Raw genomic sequence first — 14,473 nt, 5'->3', positions numbered from 1 at the left:
AAAGAAAGAAAGAAAGAAAGAAAGAAAGAAAGAACGAAAGAAAGAAAGAAAGAAAGAAAAAGAAAGACAGCGGTGTAACTAACCTCTACTGTTAGTAGAGGATCAGTTCTGAACAGTACAGGAGGAGGTGGGGTTCAAGACAGTTCACTCCTGAGCTCCGGCAACAGGAGGAATGAGACAGTCTATCAACCCTGCCTAGTGTGCTGTGCATGAGAGGAGGAGATAGGCCCAAGCACAGGAGCAGGAGCCAATCAGAAAAGGCCTCTTGAAGAAGGTGGCACTCAAGGTGATGAATATCAACAATACAGTTTGGGTCGGTTGTTCCACTTGGCCTGGTTAGGTAGGTTGCTTGGCTCAGTGGGTAGTTTGGTTGCTCTGGTCTGTTAGTCAGGTTAGTTGGGTTTGTTGGTAGGGCTAATTAGTTGACTGGGTTGGTTAGATTGTATTTATTGGTTACTTGGATGTTTCGTTGTTAAGATGAAAGTGTAAGAAAAAATAAATGTACGAATTAATGAAAGTCAATAAGAAAAGCAAAGAAAGTTTGAACTGGCTCAGTTCTCTTCCTGGTTTTCAGGGTACATTTCATGGCACTCATCAGTATGGCTTTCTCCTCCCATACACCTTCTACATTCGTTTCTTATTTGCTCAACAATAATTATTGCCAGGCTCAAATCCAGAAATGAGTAAAGAATAGGAAATAAGGCCCATTCCAGTCCCTAAGGAGTCCAAAGTAAAGATGAAGCATCAAATTATTAATCCATCTGTATGAAAAGCTGCCATAACATTGAGAGAACCAAAGGGAAGTGTGCAGATTCCTCCAGCCAGGCCACTGATGGTGACAAACACGAGAAACGCTGAGTAGCAAGGGCTAGTTCCTCTCGGTGCTACCCTGTTATTGTCCAACAGCCTTGATGGTGACAGCCCCCATAAGGTCTGCAGCCTGAACACCTTCTTTGCCTCGCCCTTACCCTGATCCCCAGAATGTGAAGGCAGGCTTAGCCCCATCTCTATGTGGGACTCTGCTGAGGTTCTGGTACCTTGAGACCTGTGGGAAGCTATCAGGGAGCCCAGCAGACTGGATTCTCAGAATCAGAAAGGGCACTGAGGCTCTGAATATTTGCCCTTGCACTCATTCCCGCAAGCATCTCCAGCGTATCTCTGAGCTCAGCAGCCTCCTCCCATCAGGCAGCAGCTACTTCTTCTACAGGGACTATCCCCCTGCTCCGCACACCACGACTCGAGACTACAGCAGAGCTGACATGGATCTCAGGACCCTGCTAATGCCCACAGTTGGGCAAGAAGAGGAGACTCATGGACAGTAGCCCCCGGACGCACTTTCTTGGTTTCGAGAGGAATCTGTATCATGGGAGCTCTTCCCCCGCGGGATACACAGTATCAGTGACCCGAGAGCCCTGGTACTGTACCTGAGGGCTGCAGTGATGACATCGCCTTCCTGGAGACAGAGCGGGGCCTATGATGTGCAGCACAGCCTCATGGCATTTGATCACCAGTGTCAGCCTTGGAAGGAAAAAGGGACAGTGGTGGGCTAGCATAGGAGTACATGCGCATGGCCTGGCTAAGACCAGGGGAGGTGGGGCTCACAGAAGACAGCTCTCAGGTCAGAATATGGAGCAAGGCTGAGCTCCAAGAGGCCACCTGGTCCTGTGGGTGGGCCAGAAGGCAGGGAGACATCTGGGTGGTGTGTTGGTCTCAAAGAGCAGGCAAGTTTTAGTCTCCAGAGACTTACATAAAGACCAAACAATGCAGAGACAAATTAAGATGAAAATCTACCCACAACCCATCCCATGTGGTGTGCATGTTTTCAGACTCAGGATGCTCGGGAGAGGGGAACAGTCAATAAACTGCAGATGCCACATCCTCTCCTAAGTGACGGCCAAGCCTCAGCTGGCAGAAGTCCCTCTGTCCCAGCATGTAGACAGGCATCTGTGGGTCTGAAGCCTCTGCTCCTGATATGAGGACTCCAGGAGGGGACTGGGGGTGGAATTGAGAGAAGAATGGTGAGAGAGAGAAGAGAGAAGGGGAGAGAGAACTTAATGAGTATTGCTAAATGTATGTAAGTGGACAACTAGAGGTCCCAAAAATGGGCAAGGTTACACTGCCACCTAGTGTCCACTCTATGGAACTAGAAAGATCTACCAGAGTCAGAGGAGTGAGGTCTCCTGAAGCAACCGCTGGCCTGGACAAACACTGGGCAAGGGGCCTGAGGGGTCTGAAGGAGCAGTTTTAGCTTTGCAAAAACCTCCAGCAGAAGACGACAGGTTAGCCTGGCCTGGGTCTTGGGACCAAACTCCCAGCTGCCCCTTGCCTAGTGTGGCCATTCCCTATGAAGCCAAACTCCCTGTGTGGACCCTGGAGCTATGGGTTTTCCTGCATCCCTGCTCACACAAAGCCCAGATTTTTTTTCTTAAAGAAAAGGGTCAATACAGGAAAATGCCTCAAACAAGTGAAAGCAGCAAGTCCTGGGTGGTACAGACAGACAGACTGAGGACAGAAGGCAATCATTAAAAACTGTACTGAGATCAAACAGGATTTGGAAGTATTGCAAGAAGGTGCTGCGGGTAACAATCCCTTCCTCTAAACATACTCTCATACTAACCCCAGGCCTGCTGCACTGATGTTAGTCAGCAACAGCAAACTAAGGCTGTGGATGGCTGCTGGCCACATGACATCAAGGTGAGGACAGCAGCCTGGTTCTCCAGAAGGGCCCCACATCATCAGAGTCTTTGCTTGTGGAAGGCAGAGGCAGAGGAGAAAGCATGGATGTGGTAGGCTGACAGGGACTCAGCCAATGTGGCCAGCTTTGAAGATGGCAGAAGGGAGCAGCAGCTGAGGACTGCCAGCAGCCACTGGAATCCAGAAAAGAGGAGATTCTTCTGGAGCCTCCAGAAGTCAAGCAGCCCTGCCCACAGCTCTGCCCTAGTGTGAAGTCCTGCCCATAGCTCTGCCCTAGTGTGAAGTCCTGCCCACAGCTCTGCCCTAGTGTGACTGGGCTCAGATCTCTGACCTCTGTGTGGTGAGATGCTGTTCTGTTTTCCACCCAAGATTCTTGAGCTTGTCATGGGAAATGGATGCGGTCCCACATGTGCCTACACTGCCAGGCCATCTGCTCTCTCCTAAGGGCCCGTGTGAGTCTAGAAAGGTCCGTGCTATGGAGAAAGCTCAGTGCTCCCCACCCTCTTCCCAGGCCTTCTCCTCTCCTCCATGCCTCCTGAGAGAAGGAAGAAGTAGGACTTGTCTAATGGCTGAACTTTGTATAAATAAAAAGACATCCTGGGCTCAACCTTCTTCCTTCTAAGAGTGAGCAGTTCTTCTGGGGGGGTGGCACACAAGGAAACTTACCCCACCCTATAGTGAGCTGAAGAAGGCTGTCCCCTTGGGACCACCAACACTCAGGAGTTCCTGCTTTCTGCCTTTGGCCTTTACAGCCACGAAGGTGCTGTCTCTAGCCCTTGTCTGCCCAATGCCTTTTGTTTTGCTATTTGTTTGTTGGGGTTGGGGGGATATTATCTAATGGAAACTTTCCTCATTAAAAAAAAAATATCAAAAAATAATAGTTGCCTCAATGGATCATTATGAAGAACAAATAGGAAGATGTGATGCATTTAATATAGTGTCCAGAAAGAAGGAGGAGGAAGAAATTGAGGAAGAAGAGGAAGAGGAAGATGGGGGAGGAGGGGAAAGACAGGGAAGAGGAGGAGGAAAGCGGGGAGGAACACATACACAGATGTATGTTGACTGACTGACAGAAGTCCACACTACTAAACACACAATAAATACCCCTGGTTATACCCTGCCAAACCCTGGAGGACAGGGAGCTATGTAAACATTTTAACCCACCCCCTCTTCCTAGAAGGTGCAGTCCATGCCAGCTCCCAGCACTTGTAAGTGATTGTGATGGCAGAGGTTACAAAGGATGCAGTTGGTTTGCCACCCCACATCATCAGATTGCAGAACCACACCTCTTTAAGTGCCCGGTAAGCAGCAGAGACCTGCTGATTCCCACAAGGGCCAATAACAGGAAGCAAGACTCTGGCCTAGCAATATGTATAAGTAAGATGACTTTACAGCCAGAGACACTAGAGCCGGGTTAGAAAGTGAACAAGCCGGGGTCAGCCAGAACTGAAGAGCCCTGGCCTCCCACTCGACACTCCAGAGCCACTCTTCACAGCACGAGAACAGGCGCACGGACTGGTTTTGATGTATTCCCCTTCTCTAGAACAAAGCTGCTTTGGCACTACAGGGAAACCCAAGGCAGTCTCTCCGGACTGAACCAGAAGTAAGCTGACTGGCTCAGAGTAAAGACGACTCTGGAAGTCAGCAGTGTGCTAGAGGCTGGGGAGCCATCACCCAACGGCTGTAGAAGGATCTGTACTCGGGGACAGACGTGACATACTCATCCGTGTACTTGACAGGCTGCCCTGATTCTCACTGGATGCATAGTGTGGGCAAATGAATGTCTCTGAATGTGCTTCCTCATCTGTGACACGGGGTTATCCCCTCGGACCTTTGATGATTACCCAGAATACTTAGAACAGTGCTTTACACAATGTTGGCCCACATCAGAAAAGGACTGACTTGCACACTGCTGTTGACGTCAGTTGCAGGGACAGTATCGTTAAGCCACCATTCTCTGTAGACAGGGGGTTGTCAGAAACACAGGGAATAAAAAGCATTTTTATTGAAGACATAACTTAAAGCCCCTCAGAAGTCTTTCTCCTAAGCTCTACCATGCATTGAAGGAGGACAGCATTGGTCTCACACGCTCTTAAAGAGAAGAGAAGGACCAGCAGCCAGCGAGGGAGAGGCACCAGGAAAGCCCACCAGCCAACCTCCTCCGTGAATCTATGCTCTAAAGTCCTCCATGAGATGTGGATGAATTAAATCCAGTGCTCTCATAGCCAAGAGGCTATCCCAGGTGTAGAGCTAGATGAACGGTCAAAAACCAATCGCTGCAGAAATCCCCAGTGCTCTGTTATGAAAGAATGGAAGTAAAAAGAGGATCAAAGAAATAAAAGGAGCGCCCACAAGATGTCTTTGGGGCTGACTCACGAATGCAGGGAACTCCTCAAATCCACATCAGCCAGGTGTGCCACTCCAGTTGTGCTTGGGGACATCAACTAAAGCCTGCTACAGCTCGAAGAAAAACAGGAGGGGCAGAAAAGGCCTCCCCCGACTTTTAGAAGGTGTGACCTCCGGCTCCATTTTCTTCCTGGTTGATTATAACCCTCTGGTCCTGCCTGCCTCACAGGCTTGCAGTGACAGCTCAAGAAACCCAAAGAACCCCATGAATGCCACAAGAGCCCAGACTGTCACAAGTGCCAAGTGTTGCTAGGTTTGGAAAGCCCCACCTTGGCTCTGCATGCTCACCTGAGAGATGGGGGCTGGATGCCCTGACGCTTGAACGCTCTTTCCAGCCGATCTTGGGCCATCCTGGAATTCCCATCTGTGTGGCTGTACACCAGTGGGCTGTCCTCTGAAATACTTCTTAGCCTGAGTCTATCCCGCTGGGACAGCCCTTGGCTGCTAGAAGTGGCATTTGGCTTCTCTATAGACAGTTCATTCAGCTGACCCACAGGGCTCCTGGAAACGGAGTCACTGCTGGAATTGGGGACCTCCTGTGGACCCAGACAGGCTGGGGTGTGGACAAAAGGCTCAGACTGCTGCTGGCTCTCCTCTGGGGCTTGGAGCTTCCTGCTCAAATCTGAGGACCTTCTCAGAGAGCGTTTTCGGAAAGAGTCCTGAAGCGGTAAGAAAAGAGGCAGTTAGTATCTCAACTAGTGGAGTTAGAAAAGTATGATCACTAATCCCTGGGATGGACCTCGCCAGGAAGGTCTGTTCCCAACCCCTTGTTTTTCTTTCCTTTATTGAAATGATTTTTTTTTCATACAGTATATTCTGATTACAGTTTCCTCTCCCCCTACGCCCCCAGCCCCTCCCTACATTCCCTCCCATCCAGATCCACACCTGCTCTTCTCTCCTTAGAAATAAACAGGCATCTAAGGAATAGTAATGAGATCAAATAAAACAAACAAACAAACAAACCAGAATAGCACAAAAACAACCAAACAAAGCATAACCAAAGAAGAAGCCAAACAGGTGCATAGAGATGCAGAGACACCGGTGTCACACACACAGAAACCCCAGGAAATAAAAATAATATGCGTGGACAGGACCTGTAAAGTTAAAAAGAAAAAAAGACAAAGAAAAGGCCCTAGCCTAACATGAACCAGAGGACTCCCAAGGATGCCATGAGTTTGTTTGTTGACCATCTACTGCTGGGCAGCCAGCCGAGCCTGAAGAGTAGGTTGTTTCCCCAGTGAGACTCCCTTGGAGAAAAGTATTTCTCACCAGAGTATCGGTTAGGAGGTGGGTCCACTCCTCCTTTCGGCTCTAGGAACCCATCTGGTGCAGACATGTGCGGGCCCCATGCATGCTGCCTGCCAGTGTCCGTACGTTCCTGTGTGCCCCACGTGGGTGTGTCCAAGGCCTTGGTGCCTTGGTGTCCTCCATCCTCTTTGGGTCTTCCATTCTCCCTGCCTCCTCGTCAATCAGGCTCCCTGAGGCCTGGGGGACAGACTGTACTCTGGAAGGTGCCCCAAGCTTCCGCTCTGTGATGCGCCCTCCTTGGGGGCTTCTCTCACTCTCTGTTTACCCAGAGCTCTTCAGGTGGCAGGAAACTCGTCACGAGTGTCTGCTGTCTCCTCACCTATATAGCTGGGTCATCTGTGGAAGCGAGTTTACTTCTCTACCCCTCACATCCTCACAGTAACACAAGCTGTCCACAGCCCATTGCCTGCCATTTTGAATGAGGATTCCTCAGTACTCCTGTGGTGCGCTGTTCTCATCTGTTAGGGATGTGGCTGTCAAGTTTTTAAGGCGTGAATAGCCTCATGTTTAGCTCTAAAGATGTTTGATTTTCCTCGTGGACTTACATGCTATGTGACATATGCACTATGATAACTTTCTGAAATATAAATATTCTAAATCCAAAACACATTTGGTCCACATTTGGGATGAGAGAGGAGGGGCTTGTAGCCTGTCCTTCTCATTACCATGGATAGGATAAGATACAGCCCAAATGTCATAGAATCATGACAGTCAGCAGGCCACTCTCATTCCTGGTTGTAGACAAGAGTAGCCAAAGCCGTTCTTCACTCGGTGGTGGTGTTTATGGAGACCCTGCTCAGCTGCCTATATCTCCTTAGCACTCAAGATCTGCCTAATTAAAATGAAGGAATCAATAGAGTCAGACAGACTATGGTCCTCCTATCAGTGATTTGCTGAGAAAATGGGGCTTCCGGCTACTACCCAATGGGCAGAGGACATGGGAGTGCTGCGAGAGACAAAATCCACCTTCATGCTTTTCCTTGGTCTGGACTTCACGATCTCTAAGCATTTCCAAAAACAACTCAGCGGCAAGCAGTAGCCTGGGCTGGATTAAGGAGAGCTAATTTTGTTGTGTTCTGGCCTCATGGAAATGACTAGGCACTATAAATCTGCTCCAAAGCTGTGTAGGGCATACCTGCATTCAGGAAGGAAGACATTAGTCACCGTTCCTAAGGGGACACATTTATCTCATCCATGATTTAATGATAAAAATTGATGCATACCCAGAAAGTATGGCCAAACACCTTCCAGGAAACATAGGAAATTCTATAGCAACCACCATTCGATGCACTTCACAAGACTCAGATATCACAAAGGAAAGAAATCTCACTTCCCAAAACAATTACCAAAGAAGTCTTCAGCAGTGCCATTAAGGGGATGGCACCTCCATGTCAACTCCCTCTCACCAGTCACCAAAATCTCACCTGCACACACTGAAGAACTGAGCCATCTTGGCAGGAGACAGGACCCTGGCACCCACTAAACCACTGGTTCTCAAAGCGGGGTCCACTCACCTCTAGAGGTCCCCAAATCACTTAGGGAATTCAAAACAAATCCTATATAACTAGGTATGACATGAGTGTGTTCTCTGTGGCCCACATGGTGTGAGCTTTGTGGCATTAAGGGGACACGGTAGGGCCCAGAAGAAGAAAATTGAGACCTCAGAGGTAACACTCTTTGAAGGGATCAATACTGATCTCATGGGACTGGATAAACTCCTACAAGAATGGTTTGCTGTGAATGAACCTGGCAGCCCCCCCACCCCCAAATCCCTGCTTCATCCACACAGCCTGTCTCTCCAACAGGTAATCCCAACATAATGGCATAATGCTGTGAGGTGGAACAGAGGGACTTCACGAGAGTCTGAACAGGAGCCGTAAGACTCTCGGACCCACAACTATGACCTAAATAAACCTCTGTTTAATTGTCTACCCTCAGATACCTTCTTAGAGTGGCAGGCAGCTGACAGATAGTAGAAACACGGTCCAGTTCGCCTTTCCCAGTAGATTTAGGGTGCACAGCGGTGGCAGGATCACGGCTGGCCGTGCATATGAATCTAAACTTTACACATGTCCTGGGTGTGTTTCACTGCCCCACACTTGCAATAAAGATGAGCAAATATGATGCTGATTTAATGTAAGAACAGCCCCACTGAAGCTTCTAGTCTGAAGCGTTATTAACCCCATTCAGTCCAGACTGTGTCACACACATCATTTTACTATTCCAGACAACCAAACGGGAGTGGGAAGGACAGTGGTTATGGCGTGTGCAACCATCTAACTGTGAGTGAAGCGAACTCGATGTTATTTTCAGGGAACCACGGGAAAATAGACAATAGTGATTCAGACTGGAATTTGGCAGGCATTTCTTGAAAATAAACTGAGCCTGTCACAGCTAGGGAAACAAATGATGTACTGTTTTCAGTGATAAAACACAAGCTGCGGGGTAAACATCACAACTTTTGGGAATCCTACATCAGCAACCCAAAGCTTGAGGGTTTGGAGGGATTTTAAATTTTTCCTGCCATCTTTAGTGGCCACATCGAACAGTGTGTGTGTGTGTGTGTGTGTGTGTGTGTGTGTGTGTGTGTGTGTCCATTTAGAAGATCTATATAACTCGGTAACAAATGTATTCCAAAGGACTTGATGCATCACACTACTTAAATCATACGGGAATAAAAGATTCAGCATGCATGGTAGACCTTCGGAAACTGATAAAATACAGACAGCACACCTATGTAGTTTAAGGTTACACGTTAAGGGGTGGGAGTCTAGCTTTCTTTGATAGCATATTTGCCTAGTATATGTGAAAACCTGGGTTGAGTTCCAGTGCCACATATATCAGATATGGTGACACTCACTTAATTCTTTGTCCTTTATAAATTCTGTCTAAGGCCAAATTTTGTCCACACACTTTAATAAACATGGTGTACTACAACAGACTACATTCAGAAGGGAAAAAAAAAAAAACATCTATATTGTTTTCCATCATGCCAGTTATTAAAGAGATTTGCAAAACTATTATACAAAGCAGTTACTAATCTTGCCTACTATTTGTTTTGGAAAGTACAATTTTATAACAAAATATGTTGTGTTAACATGAATAGTATCTTTTGGTATTATTTTAATGATTATTAAGTAAATTGTTTTAATTTCTTAGTTTAAACTTAATTTTTTAAAATTGTGTGTGTGTGTGTGTGTGTGTGTGTGTGTGTGTGTGTGTGTGTGTGTGTGTGTGTGTGTGAATATGGGTTGTGGACACGAATACAGGCCTGCTTTTAGAGGCCAGAAGAAGGAGTCAGATGCCCTTGAGCTGAAGTTACAGGCAGTTATGAGCAATTAACGTGGAACCTTAAACTACACAGGCGTGCTGTCTGTACTTTTTTGCTGGGAACTAAACTCAGATCCTCTAGTGGAGCAGCAAGAACATTCAAGCACTGATCTCTCTAGACCCAAGTTTTAATTTCCGATACAGTAAATCTCAATAGATATAGTCCCCATAAACAAGAGCTACAGAGATCCTCAATATTGAAGGCACAAAGAGACCCTGAGCCTGAGAGCTCTGAGAGCCACCGCTGAGCCTGAACTCTCAGCTAGGTAGGCTTCCTTCTGCCATGTCCCAGCACAGTCAGGAACAACCTGCTCCCCACTGAGGCCGCTCTACAGTACAATCTTCACACCGGCTTCCAACCAGTATGCAGCAGTGCTTCCCACAGCCCTCAGGGGACTGACTCTACACCACTCCACCCCGCACAGGCCTGTGAGCAAACACCATGGGCCCCACACAAATGTGACAGCCTCAGGGGTCTCAGACTAAACCTAAGACAGCTAACAGAGTTCCTGTGATACATCACCACACCACTCTCCTGGCGGTAACTACTCACGATACCCAGAGGGATCTGACAGAAGGGAAGACACTGATGCTGACTAGCGATGTCGGCCACAGCAAGGCATTATGGGGCAGCACCAAAGTCTGAGGTCACATATTTGCTACCCTGGGACTGGGACTTAGCTAGTCCTTCTTCTACATTTGAGAGACTATGTTTCCTCCCAACTTCTCTGACCTTCCTAGCCACTTTCCTCTGGACAGGGTCCAGTTTATGAATTTCCTTCTTTGACAAGATGTCTTGGGTGGGACATGGCACCGAGGGGTGGCTTGGCAGGGAGAGGATCCTCCCTCTTTGTCCTAACTCGACAAGGGTGAGAGATTAGTGTCAGCATCAACACACTCATGCAGACACAGAAACACAGCTAAACGAGAGGAGGTGCATTCCACAACAACCGGGGTAGGTCTGGCTGCCCAGGCCGCTCGTGTTTCTGATATTTCCCCAATGGTTGTTTTGCAAACTCCTTTCACATTGTCTGTCCTCTCACCTGCTGTAACCTCCTACCTAGGGAGACCAAATCCTGATCCCTCCTTAAAGGAAACCACCAAACAATGAGTGAAATTTTTACAATTTGTCTGAAAGGAAAAAAAAGGAAGAGAATAACTGATAGCTTTAAAGACCAGGGTTCCTACTCCCCTTTAACCACTGTGGTAAGCGAAACTATTCTCTAGATGAGAAACAGACATGTTCTCTAGAACTGCAAAGTCAGAGCCAAGAATGTGAGTCTTCACTCGAAGTAAGGGGAGAAGAAATCAAAGCATCCACTTCACTAACTCAGGTAGATAAACTGAGGGCAAGGAGGTAACGAAGCCTGCTGAGGATCCACAGAGCCAAGAGAGAAAGCAGGTGGGCATCCTCCCTGTCCCCACATGTACCCCATTCTCAGCCAGAGTACCCGACGCACATCTCTCACTGCTCAGGCTACAGAGAACAAAATTGGGCAGCCCCACCCACCTGAGGGGAGCTGGCGACAGGCCCAGCCATCATGCCTCGGACAATCAGGCCAGACTTGGGCCTGGTCTTCTCCATTGTCCTCTTCACATCTATGCCGGGCTCTGAGGAGTGAAGCTGGTCCACCTTCTCCCACGCAGGAACCAACGGGAGGCTGTCATCCAGGTCCACGTGCGCAGCCTTACTTTTGTGTGAGGGTTTTTTGGAAGATATGAAATTACCAAGTATGTTCCCATCCAGACTTTCATGCCTGCAGAAACATAATACTTCCATTTAAACAGAGCCTCCAAATAAGATAATAATAAAGCCCGAAGTTACCCACCATGCATGAATACATCATTGGAAATGAGCTGAGTCGGGAGAGGTAAGGAATGGAAGCAGTTCCTCGGTATCAGCACCAAGGCAGCTGAGTGCAAGCAAAGTCAGATGACGATCTACAAGGATGCTCAGTCCTAACGGCTGGAGGCTAAGAACGCCTTGTGTCTTGCACACTCAAACAATAAAGGAGGGCGCCTGCGGTGCAGTGCTGGGCAGGGGAACCTGGCTGTGCTGTACAAGGGGAGCACACCTGAGGCAAACCACATGTCTGGGTGTTCAGTAAAGCTGTGCCAGTGTGTATACACATAGTTGTGTGCATGCAAGGGGGAAGGAAACAAAAGAAAAAATAAAGAAACAGTAAAAAGGAGCAAGAAGTCCTCTATTTAGATGGAGCCTCCTAGATGGTCAGCCATGTCTTGATGGAGCTGAATCTCCCCTTCCAACCATTGGCTGTCAGAACCTCATTAAAGTTGACAATAAACACGAACTTCACACTTTCTCTGAGAAGTACATGGCCACAGACATTGCTGTGGATGCTCTCTCTGGGTTATGTCATCCTAATCAGTGGGAATGACAAACAAGGTTTTCCTGTGAAACAAGGTGTCCTGACCCACAGCAGACTGTGTCTGCTGTTGAGAAAGGGCATTCTTGCTATAGATCAAGAAAAGGAGAAAGGAAGTGCAAGTCTGATTGGGGATGCATGCTGAGGCCAACCTGAGTTCTCAACTTAGTTACTGGGAGGAGAGATGCAGACAGACAGACAGAACAGACAGACAGACAGGGAGAGAGGAAGAGAGGGAGAGAAACAGAGACAGATACAAAGAGATAGGCAGAGAGAGAGTGAGTGAGTGAGTGAGTGAGTGAGTGAGTGAGAGCACATTTCTGGACTGACAGATATTATTACTATGCCTCAGTGGTTAGGGTCCCAAAGAGCTAGCAGAATCTTAAAACGTCTCAATCTCTAAAGAAAATGATGTCCCCCAATATGTTGTCACAGAGTCCTTAAAGTAAGCTCAGGACCAAAGCACCCAAGAGTCATCACTCCACCCGGCCTATAACACAGATGCCAGCGCACTGCTCTGAAGAAACAACGCACTAAGAAAAATGAAGAGCGGCTGAAGAATAAGCTAAACGTGTGGCCAAGAGAATGAAGGAAGCCAGAGAAAAAGGAAGCCAGACAGACTGCCTAGAGACTCAGGCACTCGTCATCAGGGCATCTACTTAAGTCGGAGTCCGATCTTTAAGAGTACAAAGTGAATTGCAAAAGAAAAAAAGGAAGAAAGAAAGAGACATGGAGGGAGGGAGGAAGGGAGGGAAGAAGGAAGGAAGGAAGGAAGGAAGGAAGGAAGGAAGGAAGGAAGGAAGGAAGGAAGGAAGGAAGGAAGGAAGGAAGGAAGGATGAGGAGCAAGAAGTGAGGAAAAACAGGGCCATGTTTGCAAAGGGAAGCCTTGCCTGTCTGGGCTGGCAGGCAGGCAGGGTGGGAAGGGAGAGGAGGAGTTGGTACCTGGCTTTGCCTGCCTCTGACCATGATGTACGTCTTCCTGTGTCTTCATCTGAAAGGTCGTATATATTCACCAGTGTGGTCTCTGAGTATCTCATAGGCAATTTGCTGGTTTTCTTTGGAACAGGGATTGTAGGGATTGGGGCCTCTTGACTCTCACTGTTATCTGTATTTCCAAAATTATCCAGAAAGTATCTGGTAATGAGCTCCAGGTTTGTTCTTAGAGGCTTTTCTTTTGCCTATCATTGGGAAGGAAAAAGTACCATTAATTGAATGCCCAGCATTTGGGAGCGAGTGGAAAGATTATCCCAACCCTTTGACATATTTTACCAGCTTTTCACTCATGCCACACACACACTTATTTATTCTATGTGCCAGTCACCGTACTGGGTAAGGGATTCAGAAAGGAAGACAAAAGGTTCCACTCTGAAAGAACCACCATCGTGTGCACTGTGAGTCAAAAAGAGGGCTGTCCGAGCTAATCTCCCTTTGCATTCTTTCCCTCTGGAAACAACTGTAAGATAAATCCTTTCATTTAAAAAAAAAATACTGTTTTAATTTAATTTTGCATTATACTCATTTATCGAGTGGGAAGAAGCTGAAAAACCACATGTGTGTGGAGATCAAGAGACAACTTGAAATAGCCAATTCTCTCCTTCCACCATCTTTCCGGCCTCTATAGATCCAAGATACATTTGGAGCCTGAGCATTTTACTGGTGGGGAGGGGGTGTGATGGTTTGAAACTGGGGTGTCCTCCTCAGGCTCGTGTTCTGGGCACTTGGTCACCAGCCTGTGGCACCATTTTGAAGTCTGTGAAACCTTCAGGAGATGGGGCCTGGCTGGTCGAAACATTATAAAGGGCAGGATTGTGGGGAACACATCTGCCATGGTTCCAGGCTCACGGTCTTCATTTCTGATGTACATCATGTTGGTAAGCAAACTCACCCTCCAGGCAACAAATCTTCTCCATCATGACAGACTAAAATACCTAAAGTCATGATCCCAAATAAACTTTACACACTTTAGATTGTTCCAGTGAGGTGTTTTGTCACAGCAAAGACAAAGTAAATAACACAGTAGATGATGTTTCTTTAACATTGACCACTAGCAATTGCAGACTGGAGCAGGAAGTGAAAATGAAAGCATAAAGCCCTCTCTTACCCTTGCCTCCCTCTCGTTTCTCTCTTGGCCTCTGGGGCTCTTCCCTTCCCCCACCCTTCTACATTCCCTTCCCCCTCTCTCCACAAGGTCATGGCCGGCCTCTACTTCTCTATTCTCTCCCTCTTTTTGCCTTTCTCTGCCTCTACTACCCTCTTAATTTTCCTCCCCATGCCCTAAATAAACGCTATTTTATACTAAAAAAGAAAGAAAGAAAAAAGAAAGAAAGAAAGAAAGAAAGAAAGAAAG

General features: G+C 47.5%; 1 protein-coding gene across 2 annotated transcripts in view; it reads right to left on the bottom strand.

The window, feature by feature from the left end:
* Mindy4 (MINDY lysine 48 deubiquitinase 4) overlaps positions 1-14,473 on the bottom strand; it is a 103,650-nt gene that overhangs the window by 78,313 nt on the left and 10,864 nt on the right. For both annotated transcript variants that reach the window (XM_021190936.1, XM_029535588.1), the window contains 3 exons: positions 13,069-13,304; positions 11,249-11,495; positions 5,389-5,759 (listed from right to left, as the gene is read on the bottom strand). In XM_021190936.1, coding sequence (XP_021046595.1) covers positions 5,389-5,759; positions 11,249-11,495; positions 13,069-13,304 — 854 coding nt within the window. The remainder of the gene's footprint in view (positions 1-5,388; positions 5,760-11,248; positions 11,496-13,068; positions 13,305-14,473) is intronic.

Source organism: Mus pahari, chromosome 2, assembly GCF_900095145.1.
Source record: "Mus pahari chromosome 2, PAHARI_EIJ_v1.1, whole genome shotgun sequence".
Classification (NCBI taxonomy): domain Eukaryota; kingdom Metazoa; phylum Chordata; class Mammalia; order Rodentia; family Muridae; genus Mus; species Mus pahari.
Note: the sequence above shows the minus strand (reverse complement) of the source record. Positions and strands in the feature narration are given on the sequence as shown.